A 23141-nucleotide genomic window follows, 5' to 3' on the forward strand; every position below is an offset into this window, starting at 1 on the left:
AAGAGCAGAGATTAATGGAACTATTGACTCATGCAATTCCCCTCTGCAATATTCTGAAATTCTCCAGTGTGAACCTGGTAAGACAGCTATATCTCACTATTATGGTATTTACAATTTACTGTAAAATACTTTAACATAGCAAATGCGGTGTGCCTACATATGTGGATGTGCATGTGTGTGGCTGGGGGAGGTTTGCTAACTTAGGACGTTAGTGCTGGTGGCACCCAACTATGGAGGCAAGTCCCACAGATGGGCAATCAGCCCCTGTACGAATCGAATCTGGTGCCTCCCAGCCCTGGCTGTGCATTGGAATCACCTGAAGCTTTTAAAAAGAATTTAATAGCTGTAATATTTTAGTTTTTCAATTATCATACAGTAAGACTGGCCTTTTTCCCCCATCATAGTGCAGAGCTATGAGTGTGAATATGTGTACAGATTTATATAACATCCTTACACTCAGAACACGGAAGAGTTTCACCACCTAAACACTCCCTTGTGTGTGCTGCCCACTCAGGGTCACCCCTCCCCAGCACCATGACCCCTGCCAATCATGATTCATTGGGAAGCTTGTAAAAAGTACCAATGTGCAGGTGCTGCCCTCACAGTTCTGGATCTGATTAGACTGGGGTTGGGGCCGGGGTGTCTTTAAAAGCTTCTTCAGGAGCTCTCATGTGCATCCAAGGCTGCAAAACCAGTACTCTCATCACGACCCATACTTCCGAAGGTGCTCTCACAAGATCTGCTTTCTTCAGCACAAATCAGCACTGTTTGGTTAGATAGCACATTGGATATTGAAGACTTGTTTTCATTCTAGAGTTGAATGGAGTTCAAAAAATGTGGGTGAACTGGAGAAATTCTTGTACAGGCACCTCCCTGCTCCCACAAAGAGGTCTGAGCACATGGTGAGGCCGACACCCACTGCAGATGGCCCAGGGCCTCTGAGGGGAAGGCTGCCAGGCATGGGATCTGACCAGAAGGTCAGCTCAATTCTGGTCCTGGAATATCATGGGCTCTGCCCAGAGCAAATCCTTCAGGTCTCGTGCCTGTCTAGAATGCCTCTCCTTTCAGTGACTCATGGAGACTTCAGAAAAGTTTATTATCGGTTTTGGCTCGCCTGTAAATATTTGCTTTGCAAATTTGGTCTGAGGCTGCTTTCATTGTAATTTACCGTCTGGTTGAGAGATGTTGGGGAGGGATCTACTAGCAAAATAGTAGTCCTTGAGCTTAGCTGCACATTAGAATCACCTGGAGGATTTTCAAAATCCTGATTCCCCGATGACGCCCTAGTGTAGTTAATTTAGAGTCTGTGGGATAGGGACCCAGGTATCACCACTTTAGAAATTTTCCAGGTGTGTGAACTACTGCATTACAGGCTACTAATATCTGCCGAAAAGAATCTAATAATTTTGAATTAATAAATTGGCTTAAATTTGTTCAACTCAGTACGTTGAACTCCATCTTCCCTCACTAACACATCCAGGCCCGGCTTCCAGCAGAGCAGCTGCCAGATGCCCGGTTCCACCACCATCATCTCCACCTCTGGCCTCTCCACTTTGAGACACAAACACTCCTTAGAAGATACATTAGTATCTACTGCTGTTTAACCAGTCACTCCAAAACCTAAAAGAATAAACATTTATTCTCTAAAGTTTATGTGAGCCAAGAAGCTGAGTATGACTGGTCTGGGTGGTTCTGGCTCCGGGTCCCAATCAAGTTGTAGTCTGATGCCTTGACTGGGGCTGGAGCATCTGGTCCAAACTCACTCCTGTGGCTGTTGGCAGGAGCCCCCAGTTCCTCACGGTCTGTTGGCCAGAAGCCTTGATTTGTCGCCCCATGGATGTAGTTTCACTGTAAGGCTGTTTGGATATCCTCACGACATGGCAGCTGGCTTCCAAGAGAAAGCACAGAGGAAGCGGTGTTGTCTTTTATCACCTAATCTCAGAGTCACACATTCTCGCTTCCCTTTCATTTCATTTTTTTGGAAGCCAGTAACTAAGTGTAGCTCATGCTCAAGGGAAGGAAACCAGATTCCACCTCTTGAAGAGAAGAGTCTCAAAGGTTCTGTGAACAAATCTTAAAACCACCACAGAGGATAATTGGCCAGAGCTAAGGGACTATAAAAAGTGCTTTAATTATCTTTATGGAAAAAAAAATAATTCCACTAGGATGCATAAACTTAACAGCAATCAGAGACCCACAGAACCCAACAAACTCTGAGTTGAGACAACAAATTTGATTATTGTTAACATATTAATGGGCAAGCATGATTATGTGTTCCTATACCTTATGCCTTAGAAAGAGGACAAACGTACCAGATCAAGAGAAGTCATCTTATCTTGCTCAATCCATGTTCTCCAATGAATCAGTTCTTTAAAAGATAGGTACTTTATGGGGAATGTTGTATATGTGTTAACAGATAAACAGAAATGACATTTAATTTCAAGCATCATTAGTACCATATAGGGAATGGTGAGAACAAGGTCAGCCAAGATGGTAAAGGACGAAAGTATTTCATTTCCAATTACTTAAAACAGTGTATTAATGCAGCATCTAAGATAATGTTGAGTGCTTGCCAACTTAAAGTAGAAAGGTTTATGGGAGAGAGCTAGATAGCCTTTATAGCTGAAGATCTCAAAATGCTCTATTTTCTATTGAAATCAATGCTTTTATAGCAAGCATTTGGATCATATAGAACAGGTGTCTACAGCCTGCAGGCCAAATCTGGCATGCTTTCTCTTTATGTAAATCAACTTTTGTTGGAACACAGCTATGTTCATTCCCGTATGCAGTGTCTCTGGCTACTTTGACAGTAAAACGGACAGAATAAGTATAGTTTCAAAAGAGTCTCTATGGCTCTCAAGGACTAAAAGATTTACTATCTTGACCCTTACAGAAATTAGTTTGCTAATCTTTGGTATAGGCTAAAGAATAGGAATATACAAGTATTTTTAATTTTATTACAATAATCCCTAAGCTTTTAAAAAAGATTTTATTCATTTATTTTTAGAGAAAGGGGAAAGGAGGGATAAAGAGGGCAAGAGAAACACCAATGTGTGATTGTCTCTTGAGTGCCCCCTACTGGGGACCAGATCCACAACCCGGCATGTGCCTTGACTGGGAATTGGACCAGTGACCCTTGGGTTTGTAGGCTGGCACTCAATCCACTGAGCCACACCAGCCTGGGCTAATCCCTAAACTTTTTATCACAGATTATTTGGGCCTTAAAGGCACATAGATCCAAGAGAGAACATGGCAATCAACAGATTGACAAAACAGCATGCCATTATTTATTAAAACTTGCCATAGGACAATATGACTAAAAGTATTTCCTCCCACCCTACTGCTGTTCTGCCCCACAAAGAAAAACACGACTCTAGAGTCAGTCAACATTCTTCAGGTTGTACATAATAGGAAAAAACCTCAAACTTGCTTAGGAAACAAAAGAGGGGAGAAGAAAGAGATTTATTGGCGAACAAAATCAAAGGAAATTAGAACCTGGGAATTTAAACACCATTCTCTTGCTTTATGACTGACTCCCTCCCTGACCCACTTTCCCCCTCCCTCCCCAGACCCCGACTCTATCCTACTTTCTGTGTTGGCTTCATTATTTCCCACTGCAACTGGATTTTCTCCATGTCATGGGGAGAGTGACCCCTGGCAGCTCCAGATGTATGTTCCCTGCCCTCACCAGAGCCAGAGAGCACTTTCCTTATCCAGCCTCAGTATAGAAATCCAAGAAGGGGGAGTACAGTGGTTGGTTTGGGGTTCTCCCCCGTGGTGACGGGTTGGGCCTTCCTCCACATGAAGAGCCGGAGAGGAAATGGTGTATGGACGAGAGGACAACCGGTGGATGAGCATGAAGCTTCACCCTGTGCTCATCCCCGGTTGCAAGTGGCCCTCCCACATGGTCACGCCAGCCAACGAAATTCTAGGGATATTGCATCTAATCCTTATAAGAGGCTTATGCAGACCTCTTGTACATGGTATTTAATACATTCTGATTTTACTCTCTAGATTTTACAACTCCATTCACCTGTTTCTCAAGAACTTATTTATTCCTGATGCTCTAATCAATGCTTCATAGAAAATGAACATACAGTGTTACATCTTCCTCTGATCTCAGATCAAAGAATTCTAATTTCTTGTTTCCTCCTCTAAACCCTATGGCTGAGACTTTACTCTCTTTTTTTCACTCCCATTACATTTGAGTGTTGTTTTTTTTTTCTTTTTTGCAAAATTTAAAACATACCTTCTGAATATATGAAACTCAGAATTTAACACTGGCTAGTGAGCCATATGACTCCTGCTATATTTAGAATTAGCATTGGAATCAGATTCACTTGGGGAGAAATTGTACTCTGCCACTTATTTAAAACTGTATGATCTTGAAATAACCAATATTCTCATTTTACAAATGAGGGCTACAAGCTATTCACTTAGTAAATATCTATTGAAAGTATCCGAGATTGGGATGCAAACATAAACAAGAGAAACAAGGTCTCTACCCTCATAGAACATGTATGTCGAGTGTACAGCCAAGTTAATAGTGGTTTCCATACACTGTGGTAAGTACTGTGACACAAAACACAGGATGCTGTAGGAAGACAGAGAAAAGGTGTGCGAAGTAGACTTGGCGGGGGAGAGGAGGTGGTGGGGAGAGGTAAGACTCTTTCTTCCCTGAGGAACCCATATCTAAGGTAAGACTTAGAGCAATGAGCCAAGCAAATGAGAGAAGAGCACAGGGATTGAACAGCATCTTGGGGGAGAGTAGGAGACAAGTTTACCAAGACATGAGAGGGCATAATGCTTTAAAGGAACTGAATGTTAGTCAACTATTAGTCAGGAATCTTCAGGGGGCAAGCCAACTAGCTCAAATAAAAAACTAGAATTTTTTGGCTCATTAAGCAATTTATGGCTGGACTTGGCTGGCATCAGGGATGGCAAGATACAGGGACTGAAGAAAATACATCTCTGCTTCTCTGTTTGTTTGTCCTTGTGGGTTAGGTCGTCTGTTCTCTAATTCCTAGTCAGGGCGTCCATATGTCCTCTGACCCAGAAGGAGACACAGCTTTAACTTCTGGCTGTTTGTTAGGCAAGTATCCTTTTTGGTGTACACTATATGTTATAGCTATATAAGACTCATAGCAATGTGTAACATAATATTGTTAATAACACATGATGACTAAGGGCTACAATGTTAAAAAAAGTAATGCTTTGCTTTTAAAAAAATATCTCCAGAATCACCTGAGAAAAATGTGAGGAAGGAGGATCAACTTATTGACAGGGTTAAAAAGAGGTATCAAATAATTTAGAAATTGGATGAAATTCAAGCTTGTGAAAGAGAAATTAGAACAATTTTGGTTCATACTGGAATTTTACGTATCACTGACAATAGGATTAAAAGCAGGTATGTGATTTATTTATTTCTGAAGATAGTCCAGGAGAAAAGCTGTCTCGAGATGTGTAGAAACTCCATAATTGCCCCCCAACAACAAAAATTCCCAGGGAAGAAATTCAGTCATGTGCCCATCTTGGATTGAGTATGTTGTCCAAGGAGATGAGTATTATTGGCTTTGCTCAAGTTGACCTCCCTTTGAAGGACAGGGGTCAAGGTTGCTTACTGACATTGAGAGAGAAATGTGCTTGACATAGATGAGTTGCATGTATTATGATTCAGTTTAGAATGTAAATTATAAGGCTGAAGAGGTAAGATGGGGCCAGATTATGAAGAATCATGTAGGTCATACTAGGAGTCCGGAATTTTTCATATGTACAATAGCAGTCTTATTGAATTATTTTATGAAGTGGTAGTGTCAGTGTTAACTTGAGAAAGATCGCACTAGCACAGACTGTAGAGTTTGGGAGATGAGAATAAGTGAGGAGAGAAGTTAGGGGACTGTTACAATTGTCCAGACAAAAAGATAACAGGGGCCTGAACCGGCAAGGGTGGATGGAGAGAAATGCGCAGTTAAGGATAGTTTGGTAGCAACTATAAGGAGAAAAGATAGAATCAAGGACAAAGTTTTTTGTTTGGTTTTAGTAGACTTAGTGAATCGAGATGCAGAACCTAAAAAGATAAGTGGCTTTTTGGTGGGAAATGCAAGCTCAGCTTTGAAAACTAGAAACTTGAGGTAGGACAGGTCATAGAAAGGTAGGCGGAGGAGACGGGCCAGGAAATGCGTCTGAGACGCAGGTGGGAAGAGGGTGAAGCAGAGAGCAGACCTCTAGGTCAAAAGTCAAACAACACAGATATTTAAGGGAAAGACACGGGAAGGGAACTCTGCAAAAAGAATCAAGAAAGAGTAGCCAGAATAGAAAGAAGAAAACTAGGAACAGATAGTACAGTGGAAGCCAAAAGATGATTCAGTAGAAGCTGACCTCATTTAAAAAAATTGCCGTGCAACGTGCCACAGCATACCACAATGTAATGAGAGAACTAAAAATAAAGCACAGAACTCAAAGCAGTGAAACCATGTCAAATAGTCTCGAACAAATTTCCTCAGTCAGGGGACGGGGGAGTGAGGAACTCCAAGTTGAAAGGAGCAGTGTGGGATGAAGTGGGTCCTATTAATGCACCGGCTGTACCATGACATTCAATAAACATCAGTATTTTCCTTGATAAAGTGAGTCACTCTGACTCACATGTGGCTCAGACTCTCACTCCTAGATCTTTTTCAGTCACTCTCTTATAACTATCCAGTTATTGTATTTGTACTAATGCGTTTTTGTCCCTAGTAAATGTTCCTTTTTTCCCTTCTGATTACATCAATAGTGCCAAATCCTTTGACTTATTGGTTGCACCAGAAGCCATAGATTAATTGGCAAGATAAGTACAAGTGACAATTTATTTCTGCTTATCTCATTGATGTAGATAAGCTCTGGCTGATTGGTTTTCCTCCAAACATCAGCTAAAACGGCCATATAACGTACGCCATCCTGAGAGCAGTATGGTTTGTGATTGCTGCTTTTTGCTGTTTGTGTGCATATGACACTCACACATTTCTGTATCTGTTTTTGTTCTTCCCCCAGAACTAGTACGAATGAAATAAAAAATTCTTAGCTCTTTTTTTAGGACAAGGGGAGAAAAAATCGCACATCAATTGAAGTAGAGAGAGGTATAAGTAAAATAACAGGTTGAGAAAGGCATTTTATAATTTATTAATACATATTGGCACCTCTTAAATTTGTTTCCTTTTAAGAAAAAGAATGTTATAAAATCACAAACTATTAAAAATCACATACTTTAAAACTTTTATCACTTCCTTTTTATAGCTTTATTGACTATTACCAAGTTTCAATATTTCAAATAATTAAATACTGCAACTGGGACATTAAAAATACAAACTAATTTACCAAAATAATTGTATTCTGAATATTATGTACAATATTATACATTTTACATTACATAAAGGGTTTTTATACATAAAGGTAAAATTTGCTTTATGATTATTGAAAATCCAAAATACATTTGAAGAAACATTCCTATGCATACATACACAATCACTCAGCAGGGACAACCAAAGCCGTATGTGAGTGTGGTCACTACAAAATACAATTACATCCATCCCACAGCAGTAGCAATGGAAACGTTTTTATTAATTTGAGAGTATTACAAAACCACAAACATGAATTACATAACCTAATTCTATATACCTAAAACTCTTTATGCCTGAGACTGAAATGTCTCTATCCCAAGGGAAATTTTTGATTTTTCACTTAAGTAAGTTTTATAATTCATCATCATTAAAATGTCTATCTGTGGGCATAATGCAAACACAACCCCAGCTGTCAAAAAAGTCACCAAGGTTTATCATACCATTGTACAGTCTTTGAAAAATAATCTTATTCAATTGTATAGCTTGGTATGTCTTCATATTCACACTTGTCATCAAAGTGATTACATATTGAGGCACAGAGCTTGCAGGGGAAATGTATATTACACTTCCTTGTAATGTAGGGAATCAGATAACGAAACAAGGATATCACCAGGTGGCTTTGGAAAAGTCACAAAATGGTGCTCGTGTAGAAAACACTACCCCCACACAGTAAACTAGTTATTAAACTACGTGTCAGTCCTTCAAAAAAGGTTAATGCACTAAGGTGTCATACCTTGTTTGAATATTGAAATATCTAAGTCCAGAATACTGTTACATGAATTTTAGTACTATCTCACTTTTAAATTTAATTCCTTTTAAGAAGAATAGCCATGTTTTGAAGTGAAGTGAAATATTTTTCTAACTGTTCTGACAAGTCTGAAAACAATGTTGGTTTTCAGTGGATCTTACTCTAGAGATACACACACCGGTGAAAATTCTGTCAGAACGATACACAAGAACCTCAAAAAAGGAGCAATTAGTAAACTGGCCATTCTCCTTAAAATCTGCACAGCATTTTTGCACTATTCCTTATTTTGAAGTCCTATATTTTATCAAAGGCAACCAACAGAATACCTAGAAACCAGAAGAGAGAGAAGAAACAAGTTGAAAAATGTACAAAATCGATGTCCTTTCCAACATCACATAATCTTTGAAAAATGAGATTCAGGGCCTAAGGTTTGCTTTATTATTTTTCTTTTTGCTCAGGTTTAGCTTGAATATAAAAGAAGCTCTAACCTAGGTTATCAAAATATATCATATAATTGTATGAGCATTTCTAATACAAAAGTTTAAAAAATCTAAATACATAATTTTAATAATTAAATATCCTAGAGTTCAGTAGGCAGGTTTAGTTTTGAGCAGCTTGTAAGGAATCTGTCGGCTGACTACTGTCTGTGAACTAGGGGTGCCGCTACATTTCAGCTCTTCGCTGTGATTTCTCAGCCGCCCCATCTTCTTCCTCCTCCTCCTCCTCCTCGTAGTGTTCTTCTCGGCCTTTGGGGCGTTTGTCAGCTCGAACTTCTCGTTCCTCTCCATCATTGTTTTTCTCATCAGCCTTCAAGTTAAAAAAAAAAAAGTGTCAGGGCACAGAGTTCGTGAGACAAATAATCCCCTCTTTTAAACAAAGAGGTGAGAAGTCACTCAATTTTGGTGGAAGGAAAGAAGTGACAATTAATGTTCTAGTAGGCAACAGTGCTATAGTCTTTCCTCATCTTCACATTGTCACAACTTCTCCTAAGCCTCGGCTGGCCCGTGAAACTCCGCGGCACCTCAGATGTGCTGACTGGTGTCTGTCCACCACACACACGGATCCCCCACACATGCACAAACAGGCGCGACAGAGACGCACATCCTACACATACATTTTCATCATTTTCACCATAGGTCTCTTCAGCATTATGCTCCAATTCCCTTTTTTTCTCTTCAGTCAAATCTTCCTGAACCTAAAACAAACCAGAGATACTAGGTAATGCTTTCATCATTTAGGCACTTGAAACAACATATTCTGATTTCCAAAAAGTTCCAAGTAGCAGCAACAAAATTAAACTAAAAATAAATTTGAAAAAAAGATAAAAGTCAAACATGTGACTTGTCTCTTAGCTATGAAGAAATGTGTACCACACCTGGTATAAAAAATCTTACTCAACTGTCTGCTGTGTCTAGATGCATACCTGGCACACGGCTTAATCATACTGTAGAATGAATGAATGAATGAATCAATGAATCAATGCAAATAACATCTGCTCTGTAAGGCACAGAAAACAGACCCCATGACCTATACATAAGGTAGGAGAAAACTGAGGAAAAAATGTGTATATACATATGTATAATTAAGAATAAAATTTCTGGCTAAAATATCCAGAACATAGAACACAATCATTTCAATTTCTTCATAGAATAGTTATTAAACTGCCTCAGATCCCTACATCTTTTCAGTGTTCTGACATGACATGTGTTTTAAATAATGTTCTGCAATATACATTATCACTGTATGTCATTGATACCAATTAATTTTCAAAATGCAAATCGAAGAAATCATACAAATACTTTTACTAAAATAATCTCTAATGATCACATTCCACAAAATATATGATTTAGAAAAATGTTAGAAGCTATTTTCTAACTTAACTATTTTGAAAACCATACCATATGCCAAATAGTTTAAGTCATTTGAATACTTTTCAAAAAACTGCTGACTAATGGTTAAGCATAATGTGTTGTTCTGGTACCAGAAGAAAACCTGATCTCTCCAAAGACCATGGTATAGAGGAAGTCTCCTAGAATAATACATAAAATTACCTGATTTTTTGGGGGGGTATGTAAAGAGGGGGGAGGTGTTAAAAATCCCAGAAATGGGCAAGGAAAGGAAGTATGCAGGTGTTCTAATCAAGGACCAAGAAATTAAGGACTGTCTCAAGATGTGTAGCCCAAGTACAACAGAAATGAACCACAACCTACCTGGGCTGTTAGGAGCCTACAAAGATGGCCTTTCAACGATGCCCTGGACAGAGCCCTGCCTTCATGACCCAGCCCAGTGCCAGCTGGACTTACAGCCCCTCAACTACACTGGCACAGAATAAACTCATTCTGGGGACAGAGGTGTAGAGCATCTTTTGTGTTCACATGTCCTGGTGGGGTGGGCTAGAGAGAAGACACACGTCGCACCAGCAGGCTCTACCTGTGTCCATGACATTGTTCTGCCCTTCGCCACAGAACCTCATAACAACATTCCCTGGGACATTGTGATGAAAATGATGAAGCACTTATTTCAAACTATATTAAGTTCTCACTAATTGAAACATCGTTAAATTGCTCAAGTGTCCGGGTCAATTTCAGTGAATGGATATGTCTTCTATAGCTGGTGAACACTACACATGGCTTAGTTGGGGTTGGGAGGAAACTGCCTTGAAACTGCAGAATGGCAGAAAGGATATATCAGTCAGGGTCGGCACACTTTTTCTGTAAAGGGTGCAGAGAGTAAATAATCAGGTTTGCTCGGCCATAAGGTGAAGCAACCACCCAGCTGCGGCACTGCACTGCAGAGGCAGCCTCAGACAATATGCAAATAGAAACACAGGGCTGCATCCCAAGAAGACATCACTCACAAAACACGCCGAGGCCGCTAGTTTGCCAGCCACACACTGACTTCGGGGTCAGACAAACCTGGACTAAAACCTTGGTTCTGCGGCTCTCCTGGCTATATTAACAATGAGGTCATTTGTTTTTATTATAAAAATTTTCAAGCACACACCCAAAAAGAAAACAATTTCATGAATTCCTTATAGTCATCACCTAGGTTCAAAAGTCATCACAAAGTCACACTTGCATCACCTTTTGCTTTTCTTTATTTTGTGATGAATTATTCTTCAAAATTCTACACATTATATAATTTCATCCCTACCCATCTCAGTATGCATCCCTAAAGCAATGAGCTTTTCTTATGTAACCACAGTGCCATTAAAGCACCTGATAAATAATTCCATGCCATCACCTAGTATCCAGTCCATACTTACACTGTCCTGATTGTCTTACAAATGTCTATTGATGGTTGGTTTGTTCTCGTCATCATCCAAACAAAGGCCACTCCTAACTTAGGTTCTCCGCTTTTCTCCTCCATATTACTGATTACTTGCTTCTTTAAGGCATCACTTAATGTATTCCTTCAGCCCCCACATTTCTTACAAAAGTAAGTTAGCTTAAGGCTTGAGTGAATTCACATTTAATTTGCAAAGCAAAGGATTTTTCAGAGGTGAGCTGTCGACTTCATGTTTTCATCACATGAGGAGGTACATAACATTTGTCCCACGCTTGGTGAGGTTAGGATTGTTCAGTGAGCCTGATGGTGACAGCCTGACCCTCCATGGTGAAATTCCCCAACTTCTGTTCAACAGTACTATCATCCACTGATGACTGCTCTTACATCAATTGCTTTAATTAGGGGCTACAGAAACGGTGATGCTCTAATTTTATCATTCCTTCTGCATTTACTAACTTCCAGCAACTGGCCCATATCCACTATTTAGTTACATGCATGAGTGTATGCTGGCTGTACTTTAAAATAAGACCTCGGTGGGCTCTAGTCATGGTTTAACAATAACAAGCTGTGTGACCTTCAGAAATTTAGCCAACTGAAGCTCAAATTTCTTATTTGTAAAATAAAGAGTTGGATGAAAATCAGTGATCATTGGAAGTACTGATTTTCATCACTGCCTGGGGTATGGGGAATCACAGATCTTTTTATGACTTTGGTAAGAAAGTTGTTAGCAAATAGGTATAGATACACATAATTTGCACAGAAGTTTCAGGAGGGTCAGACTTTCCAAGTCCCCACTGCAACCATCTGTCCTAGAGCTGTGTCTGTAAACAGGGTGCTCCTGGAACACCAGCATCAGCCAGGGGCTTGGGTACAACTCTGACTGCAAGGTCCACCACAGACAAGGTCACAATCTCCAAGAGTAAGGTAGACCCAGTCTTTGTATTTTTCACACACCCTCCAAGGTGATTCTTTGTCACAGCAAGCACTGAGAGCCACCTCCTTGAGTGACATGGATATTGGCTAGAGTGATAAATATTATGAGTTCTTTCTTTTCTTACCTTGGAATCTGTTGTACAAAATTCAGGTTGCTTACCATATGTCAATATAATCGGACGTGGGAAGTACTCATTTAAATCACTCTTTAATTTAGGGAACCCACAGATGAAGATCTTATAATTGTTTAGATTTATAAATACACATTATTATTCTAGTAACATATTTTTCATGGCTGGGGCAAAAGTACTGTAATTCAAATTCATCTTAAAGGCATTACTGAAAAGGAAAAAAAATGATATGGAATTTCTAATTTTAAAATATACTTGGACTAATAACCAGAAGCCAACTGTTAGCATTTTTTCATAATGTAGATACAGCAATTGTGCCTTCCACATTTGACCCTCTTTAGTATCCCATTAAAACTGATACAAACATTTTGTTAAAGATTTCCCAACACTGCTCCACATTACTCATTTTTGTTCACTGAACTCTGACGTTATTTAAGCCTTTTAGAAATGGTCCCCATGTGGTGTGGTGAAGTTTAATAAATAAATAGCAAAAACAAAACAGATCCTCTAAAACTGAGGTGGGCTTTGGCCAGCTACCCCTGTCCCTGTTCCTGTAACAATTGATGCCTTTCTTTTAATCCATCGAAGCTGTTATGGGAGGAGTCAAGAACCAGAAGGCTGAACTGTAAGTAGTCAGGAACGCCAGGATCCAAACAGGTGGGTGGAATGTGACCAAGAAAAGGCCTTCAGCTCAGTCGGCAGGGGTGGTGGGCACCCCTGCTGGCTGAGGGATGTTTTGCAGGAGAGTTTTTGCCATCTGGACAGCTCTTGATGTGGCAATGCATAGGCCGGCAGTACCACTACAGGCAGCCAAGTAAATCACCTTGTGCTTGCTCTCTCAAGTGTTCAGATTGATCTGTTTTCAGTTGAATTGGGGAAACTGAGCAATTAGCGCTTTCAAGCAGTCATTCAATCTCTGTATTTTTTGAACATTTAATTTTAAAGCACACAGAGCACTTTTTTGGGCAATGTCATAATTTGCCTTGTTTGCTCATAAGTAGATAACCTGCTAAGTTAGCAACACAATGGGCTCACCATATGAGTGCCTTTCCCTCAAACAATGCCGAACAACCAAACGTGAAGGCTGGTCCACGGCCATCATCTCTCTGTCTTTGAAGGGCGACTAACACTGCACTAAGACAAAAGGTGGGGACAGTGCCCATTTCCTAAAAATCACACTGGTTTGGGGTCCTTTACTCTGGACAGGTGAAGTCCCAAGTCTGAGGTGCTGCACCTCTGAACAGGCATTGATTGCCCTAGCAAGATGCACTTCCTCCCAAGGGGAGGGGCACCAGCAAGAGCAGTGAGGCTCACATCCCAGTGGTTGGTTGGGGCTGCCAGGAGACCCTGAGGATGGATGGAGATAAGAACAATGTACATTACACAGTATTCTATGGTTTTCGGTGTTTCACACACCGTCACTGACAAACAACAAGATGTGGGTTCTCCCACACTGTGACTCCTTTCATGTTTCCCATTTTGCTATACCCTGCTGAGAACTTTGTCTCTAACTGTAACTAGTCCTTGAATGGTATTTGGGAGCCACTCTTCTCCACCCTCCTCATGGGGAGAACTTGGAACAATGGAAAGGGGTGGGGAGATCCAATAACGATCATCTCAGGAACCACCAGAAAAGGACAACACAGCCTGAACGAGGGACGCTCAGGGGGTAGAGAGGACAGTTACCCAGGGAAGAAAGGCACACTGGGCTTCCTCGGAGAGCTCACTGGGCAACAGGCCTGAGTGAGGGGGTGTGGCAACCCAGAGCCTACGGGAGAGGGGTTAGCAAGTGGGCACAGAGATGCTGACATGGGAATTCTGGGCAGGGAACTGGCCAAAGAAAAGCAGGACCAGGGCCTGGTGCAGGGAGAGGGAAAGGCTCCGGGTCAGTTCTGCCCCCTGGAGGGAGGAAGAGGCCCAGCCAGAGGGAGTGGCTGCTGTGGGTAGGACTCTAACCTGCTGCCTGGCTACCATTCACCCCACCCCGCCCCCATCTTTCTTTACTTTTTATCCTCAATCCCTCTTGGATCATGGGATTTATCTTCTTTGCCTTAACTACTATAACACAGGAATACAGAAATCATCAGTAAATACTGATTAAAATTTTATGTTTACCCTTCTGAATTTTTAAAAGGAAGCCAAGGTGAACCTCTTTCCTTTTAATCTCTCAAAAGATTCCTGGCATCTGCCATAATAAAATAAAGTAATATTCGTCTAGACATCCTGTTATAAGAAAAGTCCAGATGAATATCTTTTTCTTGCCAAATGTCTTAATATTCAAGGATGCTAGTTTCTCTAGTGCTCTCTTCTGATAAGACAGCTCAGGCTCTTGATTAGGATGAGAAAAGAGAGGATGGAAAGATCAAGCCCGTCCGAGCGCACGTGCCTGGAGATGCGTGCTGCCCAGGGCTGTGGAGCACGGCATCCTTTCCTATTCCTGGTATAAGCACACGTTTTAGCACTGGCTCTGAAAGAGGACAAATGCAATAAAAACAAGAAAGCAGACCTTGTTGAGGGAACTGTGTGTGTGAGTGCAGCAGCACAAGTATTGTGCACAGGGTCTCAGAAGGTGGGGTGGTCTGTCCAGGCTGCCATTTGTCCATCCTCTCACGTGATGCCCCTTAGGGCCAAAGCCACACACATTAGCAAGATGCCTGACTGAGAGGCAGGAACCTCTAAATTAGGGATTTAATTTGCTGGAGCATTTACTAGTCCAGAGAGAGACTAAACAGGGGGCCCTCGGCCTCATCCATGTCACATCCCCAAGTACTTCAGTCGTCCGTACAGTCAAGTGCGGTGACAAGGCAGCTACAGCCGACAGCACCCCTCAGTCAGTCACCAAACAGGGCACCGCGATGCTCCAAACCTAACTAACGACAACATGCTAAAGTTTACAATAAAAAAGCAAATCAAAACAACAGGGATTAAAATCCCACCAAAATGCATTTCACTCAACTGAGCCCTTACGTATTTTTCCTCTTTTCTATTGTTAAATTTAATTAAGATACCAAATTCTTGGGATGGAAAAGGCTAAAAGCAGAGACCACACATTTTGTTTTCTAAATGTCTGCAGGGTGTGAAGGGTACCTGACAGACACTGTGGGGCAGACACTGGCCACGTCCACAGAGGAAGTCACGGGCCGGGCCGGGCTCCCCCGGTGTGCAGAGCTTTGTTGCTCTCTCTTTTACGAGGGAACATGCGGGAGGAAACAGCCGCACAGAGCTCACACACACCTGGGGGCACTGTTTCTGAGAGGCCAAATGTCTTCTTCGTTCAAACTTCCTACTTAGAACAGGAGAGAGGGGATTCCATCACCCTGCTATTTTGATCTTCTAACCCCTGCCTCATGGCCATGGTCTGTTTCCTCTTGCCTAAGTCTTGTCCTGCCTAAGTCTTTCTGAACATCTCCATAAAAGACATATCAGAGCCGATGCTGCTGAGGTTTGTTTAAGGTTAGTGTGATCAGCCTCCTGCATTCCACCTTCCTACCTCCTCCTCTCCCTCCTCCTGGTACTGCTCATCAACATTATCCTCCTGCTGGTCCGGGTTTCCTGCCATCTGTTGAAACAAGAGGGGAGGCTCTGGTTACTGAACACTGGAGATGTGTTTTATAGTGCTCAAAGAACAAGCATGCCGCCATGAAAAGTGTACTTTCAATGCATCGGTGGCCAGGAAATAATGAGTAATCATTCCCAACACAAAAAGCCCAGGCCGCCCGTCACTCTCTGAGTGCAGACACATCATTTCATATAATGGCTTGAAAACCAGCCAAAGAGGCAGACCGTCTGTCAATGTAGGTTATGACTAATCTTTTGCATAAACCAGGCATTTATTAAAATACCCAGGATAAAGCCGCCTTCCCTAGAGGCCTCTGCTTACCACCAAATGCTCCTCCATTTCCGCATTCCCTTGCTTTTCAGGACTTTGCTTCTGCTCTTCATTTTCATCTGGCAAATTTTCCTCTCTCACTTGCTCAGCTTCCTCAAATTCATCTTCGCCTTGATTATTAGGGTCATCCGCTGGGTTTATATCCTCTACAGCTGCCCTCTGTAAAATTTTAATAAAAAGCAACCACCACTTCGAAATCCGGGATCAAGTTTAATTTCATTTGAAAGGCCACCCACGGGCAGAAGATGAAATCATCCCTCGCCGGATGGTGCAGGGCCATCCTTGCCAAGACGCATGAGTACACATCCCACTGTCAAAAGAGAAAACTCCTGCCTTATTTGTTGGAGGCTGATGAGTCAGAATGAAATATGACTGGCACTTCTTTTCTGTGTTTCCAAATTGGTCCTCAGAACTTCACTATCACAAGTAAGAGAGCATGACTAAATAGGCATGAGAAAAATAGTTAATAAAAACCAAAAGCCCAAGTAGGAGAAATAATTAAAATGGAAGATTCAGATCAGCAAGCAGCAACTTCATGTACTGGTGTGCTGATTTTTATAGGGACAAGCTTTCCTTTCCAAGCCATTTACATGTAAGTGGGTGAAAAAGCAGCTGAAGAGAAATAAGGCCGACACCGGAAAGGACCAAAGAGGGAGGGGCCTGGAAAGGAGACAGGAAGAGGGCTAGTTCAAAAGCAAATGAACGACTTCTAGTACGGATGGATGGATCACATGTCTTTATAACAAGTACTGTCGGGACCCTGGGAGACGCCGCACTGGCCAGGTACAGGAGAACAAGATCCCAGCTAACCCAATCGGCAATTATTATTTTGAAAAATATCTCCTTCAACCCACCCCCTCCTCCCAAGTAGCTCTCAGTTCCTGTGCTCAACGCATTCCCTCCATATTACCTACCAACTTTAGAATTATCTCGATTTTCCACTTAAGCTCCCAAAGCGCCTTTCAAAATGAAACATGACCTCATAAAGATTCAGATAGAGCGCCTGAGCTCAGCAGACACGGCGCTGCTGGTGCGTGCCTCCCCATCACTCCAGCGTCACCAACGGGACACTTAACTGAAGCCGCCAGCGCTTCCCGGGGATGGGGACGCCTCACAGTAAGATTTAGTCCCCTTCGCTGCGTTCTCCAGACTTGATTCTACTTCAGTTCGCTTTGGAGCGCTGGAGAGCTCACTGCACTCTCCGCTGAATCACTCTCTCTGCATCCCTGGCAGCGCACTCCATTCAAGTGCAAATGACACTTCTCTCAGAGTGAGAAACCATGACTTGCACACTAAGCTCCAGTTGCTTCGCCATCTCTTATATGCATTTTTTGTGCATTATCAATAATTCGTGTGGAAATAGAAAAAAAAAAGTCACATATTCTATTCAGGAATACAAGGACCAAAGCTCTTGTGAAACTTAATAAAAAATATATACCCTACCTCCAACTCTGACCAAGTAATAAGTAAGGCTTCACGGGCATGGTGGTTATAGCCCAATAAAATAACTAGATGATCAATTCTACCTCCCTGAGGTTGGAAAATGGTGAAGGGATTCAGAAGTACAAATTGGGACTTAGACAGAATAGTCACGGGGATGTAAAGTACAGCACAGGGAATACAGTCAATGATATTATAATAACTGTGTATGGTGTTAGATGGGTACTAGGTTTATCCGGGTGATCACTTTGTAAGTCATACATAAATGTCTAATCACACGTTGTATGCCTGAAACTAATGTAATATTTTACGTGAAATGTAACTGAAAAATAGAAAAAGTTATTAAAGAAAAAAATAGCCCTGACTGGCATGGCTCAGGGGGTTGGGCATCACCCCACAAACCGAAAGGTTGCTGGTTCAATTCCTGGTCAGGGCACATGCCTCGGTTGCGGGTCAGGTTCCGGAATGGGAGTGTGTGAGGCAACCGACAGATTGTTTCTTTCACACATTGGTGTTTCTTTTCCTCTCTTTCTCTTCCCCTTTCCCTCTCTCTGAAAATAATTAAATAAAATCTTAAAAACATAAGAAAAAAGAAATGAAATGGATAAGACAAAGAGAAGGACAAGCAGGTTAACGATTCCTCATTAAAAGGAGGTATGGCAGGAAGGCCAGCGTTTCCCAGTGTGCTCTCCAGAACGAGTAGAGTGAGGTCTACTCGTACACACGAGTACACAGTCAGGTACACACAGCAGTCCCCCGAGGTCACGGACTAAACACTCACCCTCTCAGCATGCCCCCAGGCTTCTGCACACTCACTTTGTTGCTCTCTCGTGCACACTACCTTGCTCTTTCACAGTCTCTGGCTCTCTCAGACTCTCCTGCTCTCTATAGCTCTTACTCTTTCCTGAAAGCATTTCAGGGCTAGGGTTCCCTGGAGCACACTTTCACAGTGCTAATTCCGGGGCTGGCGGGAGAGTGTGTTGCGCCTTCTCTCCATGTGAGGGAAAGCCGTTTCCATCAAGGTGGCGTTAAGCAGCCATCAGGAAGACTTTCCCAACAGTAATCAAGGAAGGATATGGAGCCCTTTTTCAATCCACCGGGTCAATATAATACGTGCCAGGCCCACAGGACAGCACAGACTAAACTTTATAAACGTGGTGGTTGGTTTACTAGTGAAAGATGACAGGAGAGCTAAAGTAAGTTGTAAAAATCATACACACATAAGCACAAGAACACACCCATGCAACACGGCTTGCCATGCTCAGAGGCAAGGCCAAGGCCCCAGACCACCCAGCCAAACTGGGAGTTGTGGTCCTTTTTTGGTAAACACAACATGGCATCCTGGTACTTGAGCAATTTTTTCCCCTCTCAAACCACACATTCTAATCCATGCATCTACTAAAATGGTCACTGACTGCTGGGAAACTGCAGTCATGAGACATACGTAACGCCCTAGCAGACTGCTCGCCGTGCCCACTAACAGTTAATTTCCTTTCTCTGATTCCCGCTCCAGCTCCCACACTTGCCTCTTTTTCATCCTTCAGAATGACTACCTGTTTCAATGCCTTTCAGTTTTGCTTTTACTTTTTGTAAATTTTAATTCACTAATCTAAAAGTCATCAGAGAAAGAACTCTTGATGTTTTTCCAGAGCAAAGTTTAACCCCTTCTCATCACCCACCCGCCCCCCCCATGTTTTACAGTTAACGATGTTGCTCACATCCTATAGTCGTGCCAGGCGCCTTTCTCTGGGGCTGAGGAAGTAACGGGCCTGTGTGGAGTCAGGGCACGGTGTCAGGCAAACCTTCAAGTTTCCTCTCTGCCTTGTGAATTGCCGAGTGGCATGACCAGAAGAGGGGACACTTACATCTGCCTCGGACTCGGGGTCAGCTTCGGGCAGCCCTTGTTCCTGGGGCACGTGTCCATTCTCCGGGTCTTCTTCGGCCTCATCTTGGTGCTGGTTGTCTCTCTCATAGGCTAGCAAATCGAATAAATCGACATCAGCCCAGAAGAACCAGACGGGATTCTTTCCGTTCCCAAAACCAAAGCTACCACCAGCAGGCTTTTCCAGAGGCCCTTCACTCAGTCTTCCCTCCAGGGAGGTTAACTCAAAATAAGCGCTGTCTCGCTTTTCCGAATAATGCCATGTCCTCTCCCTGAGTGTGTGTGTAAGGAGACGTGAGGGTGAGTAGCAGCATTCTAACTCTCGGAAACAATATTTATAAGACAGACTGCCATTCACTGTGCCCCCACCCCTCTGTGCAAAACAACAATAAAAACTCTCCCAATTAAATCCCAGTCAACTGGATATTGCTAAAATTACCAACTAATTTTGGGTAATATTGGAGGAAATAGCAAGGTACCAAGAGTAGAAATGGACACTGTTTCAGGAAATAAAGGAAAGAACAACCCCACGTGTGGAACAGAAACACAAACAGCGCCCATCCTGTGATCTCTGACTCACAGGGAGGATGAGGGCCACAGCCCAGGTACGTCCACATCATACTCACACAGATACTCACTAGCTGCTTTTAGAAAAAAATTTTTTGATAGAGTGAATTTAGATAAGAGCATATAAGAGAACAAATAACTTTTTTAGTAAGCTATAAGAGGAAAGGTTACATAGATGGAGAAGATTTAACCTGTGGAAAACAAGGACACAGGGTAACTTACCATTAGGTTTCGAGTGCACCAGGGGACTCATTAAGTAAAGAAGTGAACACACCATTCCCTAATCTTTCTGATAACAGAAAAAAAAGCTTCAAGTGCCACGCAGGGAACATTAGGAAAACAATTTCTTGACTCCGAGGGCTATAAAATATCAGAACAGGCTAGAGAGGGAGTTCAGGTAATCCCTCTTCTTTAGACTTGTTGGAAGCATATGCATCTTAGTGTTGTCAGAGAAACAGTTACTGTCCAGTTCTATTATCACAGAAAGAGCCACACTCGATAAATTACATGCCCGATGCACACTACAACGGAAAGTTACTATCGGCTTAAGCTTTGAAAACTTTTAAGGCAATGATCCAAAAGCTTCCAAGGCAAGGAGAAAATGAAGAAATTTCCCAAAGTCTTAACAGTCCTATAATAACATGTCAGAAGTAACTAGTATCCAAAAGTTGAAACTACTATTTCCTTTCCACTCTAAAGTGTTATAGGAAAAACATTTTCTTGGGCTACTGTGTCCACCATCTCACACTGTCTGGGAGAAGGAAGAAACACACAACAACCAAAGACACACGGAACACACGTCTCTCTGCACGGACTCAGGCGTGCGTGGAACCCTGAGTGGGTGCATATTACCAAGCAACTTTATTAAAGCATCCATCACCCAAGGAGCCTTACCTCCTCCTTCTTCCTGCATGGCCTGGTCCTCTGCTCCCTGAACGACATCATTATCCACAGCATCGTAATGAGCTTGCTGCCTGCAAGGGGCACAGACATCATCAACTCAGCAACACAAATTAAGCAGCACAGTTTGACGTACGTCATTTATCTTGAAAGACAGTAATAAACTAATTTTTCAACTTTTTTTTTAAGCCATAAAAATTTATTTCAAAAAAATTAGCCAACTAAGTTTTAATAAAGGCCCTGGATATACTTCAAAAGATCCTTAGAAAAGATAAACTACCTTTCAAATGGTAAAATAAAATAAAGTTAGCACCAAACCTGCTAGGTTATGCTGAGACCTACACTATCACTTTTAAGCACACACAAAAAGGCTGATTATTTTTAAGATGAAATATTTGGAACTTAATTCAGCCTCAGCTACAGGAGCAATTTCAGTTCCTCATGTTCATGTACAATAAATGCACAAAGCTGTCTTCCATCTGCTCATAGAGACCAGAGCAGGGGCCCTCACACCCCGCAGAAGGCTACCGTAGCTGCTCCGGGTGCTGTGCTCTCCCCTCCTCCTGCCGGGCCAGCCTCTGCTGGGCCACCTCCTGCGCCAGAAGCTGCTGTTGCTGCTGCTGCTGCTGCTGCCTCAACAAGTGTTCCTGCAGCCTCTGCTGGTGCAGGGCCTCCTGGTGCTCTCTCAGCCGCTGGGCCTCCTCTGCACGCCTTGCCGCCAGTCTCTGCTGTTCCAGCTGCTCCTCATAGGGCGATTGGAACTTGGTAACCGGCTCAGCTGAAGAACGCACCTGGGGAAAAGTGAGTTGGAGTTGAGCGGAAGCAGTCAGTTCCTCTGAATTCTCCCTCTGTTTCTCATGAGAAACTCAGGAGGCAGGAATGGTGCATGAACACCGGTCTGTATCTGTCAGATGAACTGTGATGAGACACGACATTCAAGGGTTGCCCAGTGCTGGCACTCCTACTTTCCAACTCCCTGTGAGTAGCCCTTGGCTTCTTAGCAACTGACCCTCCCAATTTATTGGCTTTAAGGCCAGTTTTCAATGTGCTCCCTCTTAAAAGGAAGAGGGCAAACAGAAGAAATGAGTTTTGAACCTTAATTAAACTTCTATTCAAAAGGCCCTGCTATAAGTGGGAACTCGGTGACCTTACATTCATCAGGGCAATTTGTGAGCTTTAGGCTAAAAACCTAGGGCACAGGTGGCAAACACAAGGCCCTCGGGCCACCTTGTTTTATCGAGCCCGGCACCTTGTTTCTACCCAGTGGCAGTGCCAAGCTCTTTACCCCTAGTTAAAGGGTAGTCACATTTATACAGCTCTGAAATTACATTCAGCCCTTTGAAGGCAACCGAAAGGGTGATGTGGCCTTCAGTGGAAATGAGTTTGACACCCTGAGTGATTCTAACTAACTCTAGCAACGTCCCAATCTCAGGCGAAACATCGCCGAAAGAGTGAAATTTCAGATTAGGGCGGAAGAGCGGAGAACCAATTTTCTTCCGAGAAACAGAGAAGATAGTGCCTTCTGATCAAAAGAAAGTCTGATGCAGGAATTCCTAAACTCTGCTTCCCACCACTCTCTCCTCCATCCCCCAGCTGATGCAAGCACACCCAGCGAGGAATCACTTTTGAAGAAAGCCACAAAGGCCACAAAACTGGGAGAGGCTTCTTGATGCTAAATTTGCGGCACTGGAGTGCAGCTGCAGAGGGTTTTTCATACCTACTCAGCCTGAATTCTCAAGCAGCTTGAAGCCCTGGAAAGTTCAAGGCCAGTAACAGCTTCAGTTATAAATAAACACAGCTCCAGCATCCATGCAAAGACCAGGTAGCCTATCGTCGAGTATCAGCTTAGAGACAGGGGAAGAAAGGCGCCTCGCTGCCTTCAGTGTTGCTTTAAGTCCTCTGAAAGTACCATTTATAAATATACTAAATGATTTATAGAAACCTTACTTATGTTGGAGGGGCATGCTCAGTCGGGAGAGCCTGAGCA

At 42.5% G+C, this 23141-nt stretch overlaps 1 protein-coding gene across 3 annotated transcripts in view; it reads right to left on the bottom strand.

Moving 5' to 3' along the window:
* Positions 1-7271: 7271 nt before the first annotated feature.
* GOLIM4 (golgi integral membrane protein 4) overlaps positions 7272-23141 on the bottom strand; it is a 68573-nt gene continuing 52703 nt past the window's right edge. For 2 of the 3 annotated variants that reach the window (XM_028504638.2, XM_028504639.2), the window contains 7 exons: positions 21683-21945; positions 21149-21228; positions 19671-19780; positions 16357-16524; positions 15967-16035; positions 9239-9319; positions 7272-8931 (listed from right to left, as the gene is read on the bottom strand). In XM_028504638.2, coding sequence (XP_028360439.1) covers positions 8788-8931; positions 9239-9319; positions 15967-16035; positions 16357-16524; positions 19671-19780; positions 21149-21228; positions 21683-21945 — 915 coding nt within the window. In that variant the 3' untranslated portion in view covers positions 7272-8787. The remainder of the gene's footprint in view (positions 8932-9238; positions 9320-15966; positions 16036-16356; positions 16525-19670; positions 19781-21148; positions 21229-21682; positions 21946-23141) is intronic. The other variant, XM_036017641.1, reaches the window with a different exon arrangement.

The sequence above is a fragment of the Phyllostomus discolor genome, chromosome 2 (genome assembly GCF_004126475.2).
Source record: "Phyllostomus discolor isolate MPI-MPIP mPhyDis1 chromosome 2, mPhyDis1.pri.v3, whole genome shotgun sequence".
Taxonomy (NCBI): Eukaryota; Metazoa; Chordata; class Mammalia; order Chiroptera; family Phyllostomidae; genus Phyllostomus; species Phyllostomus discolor.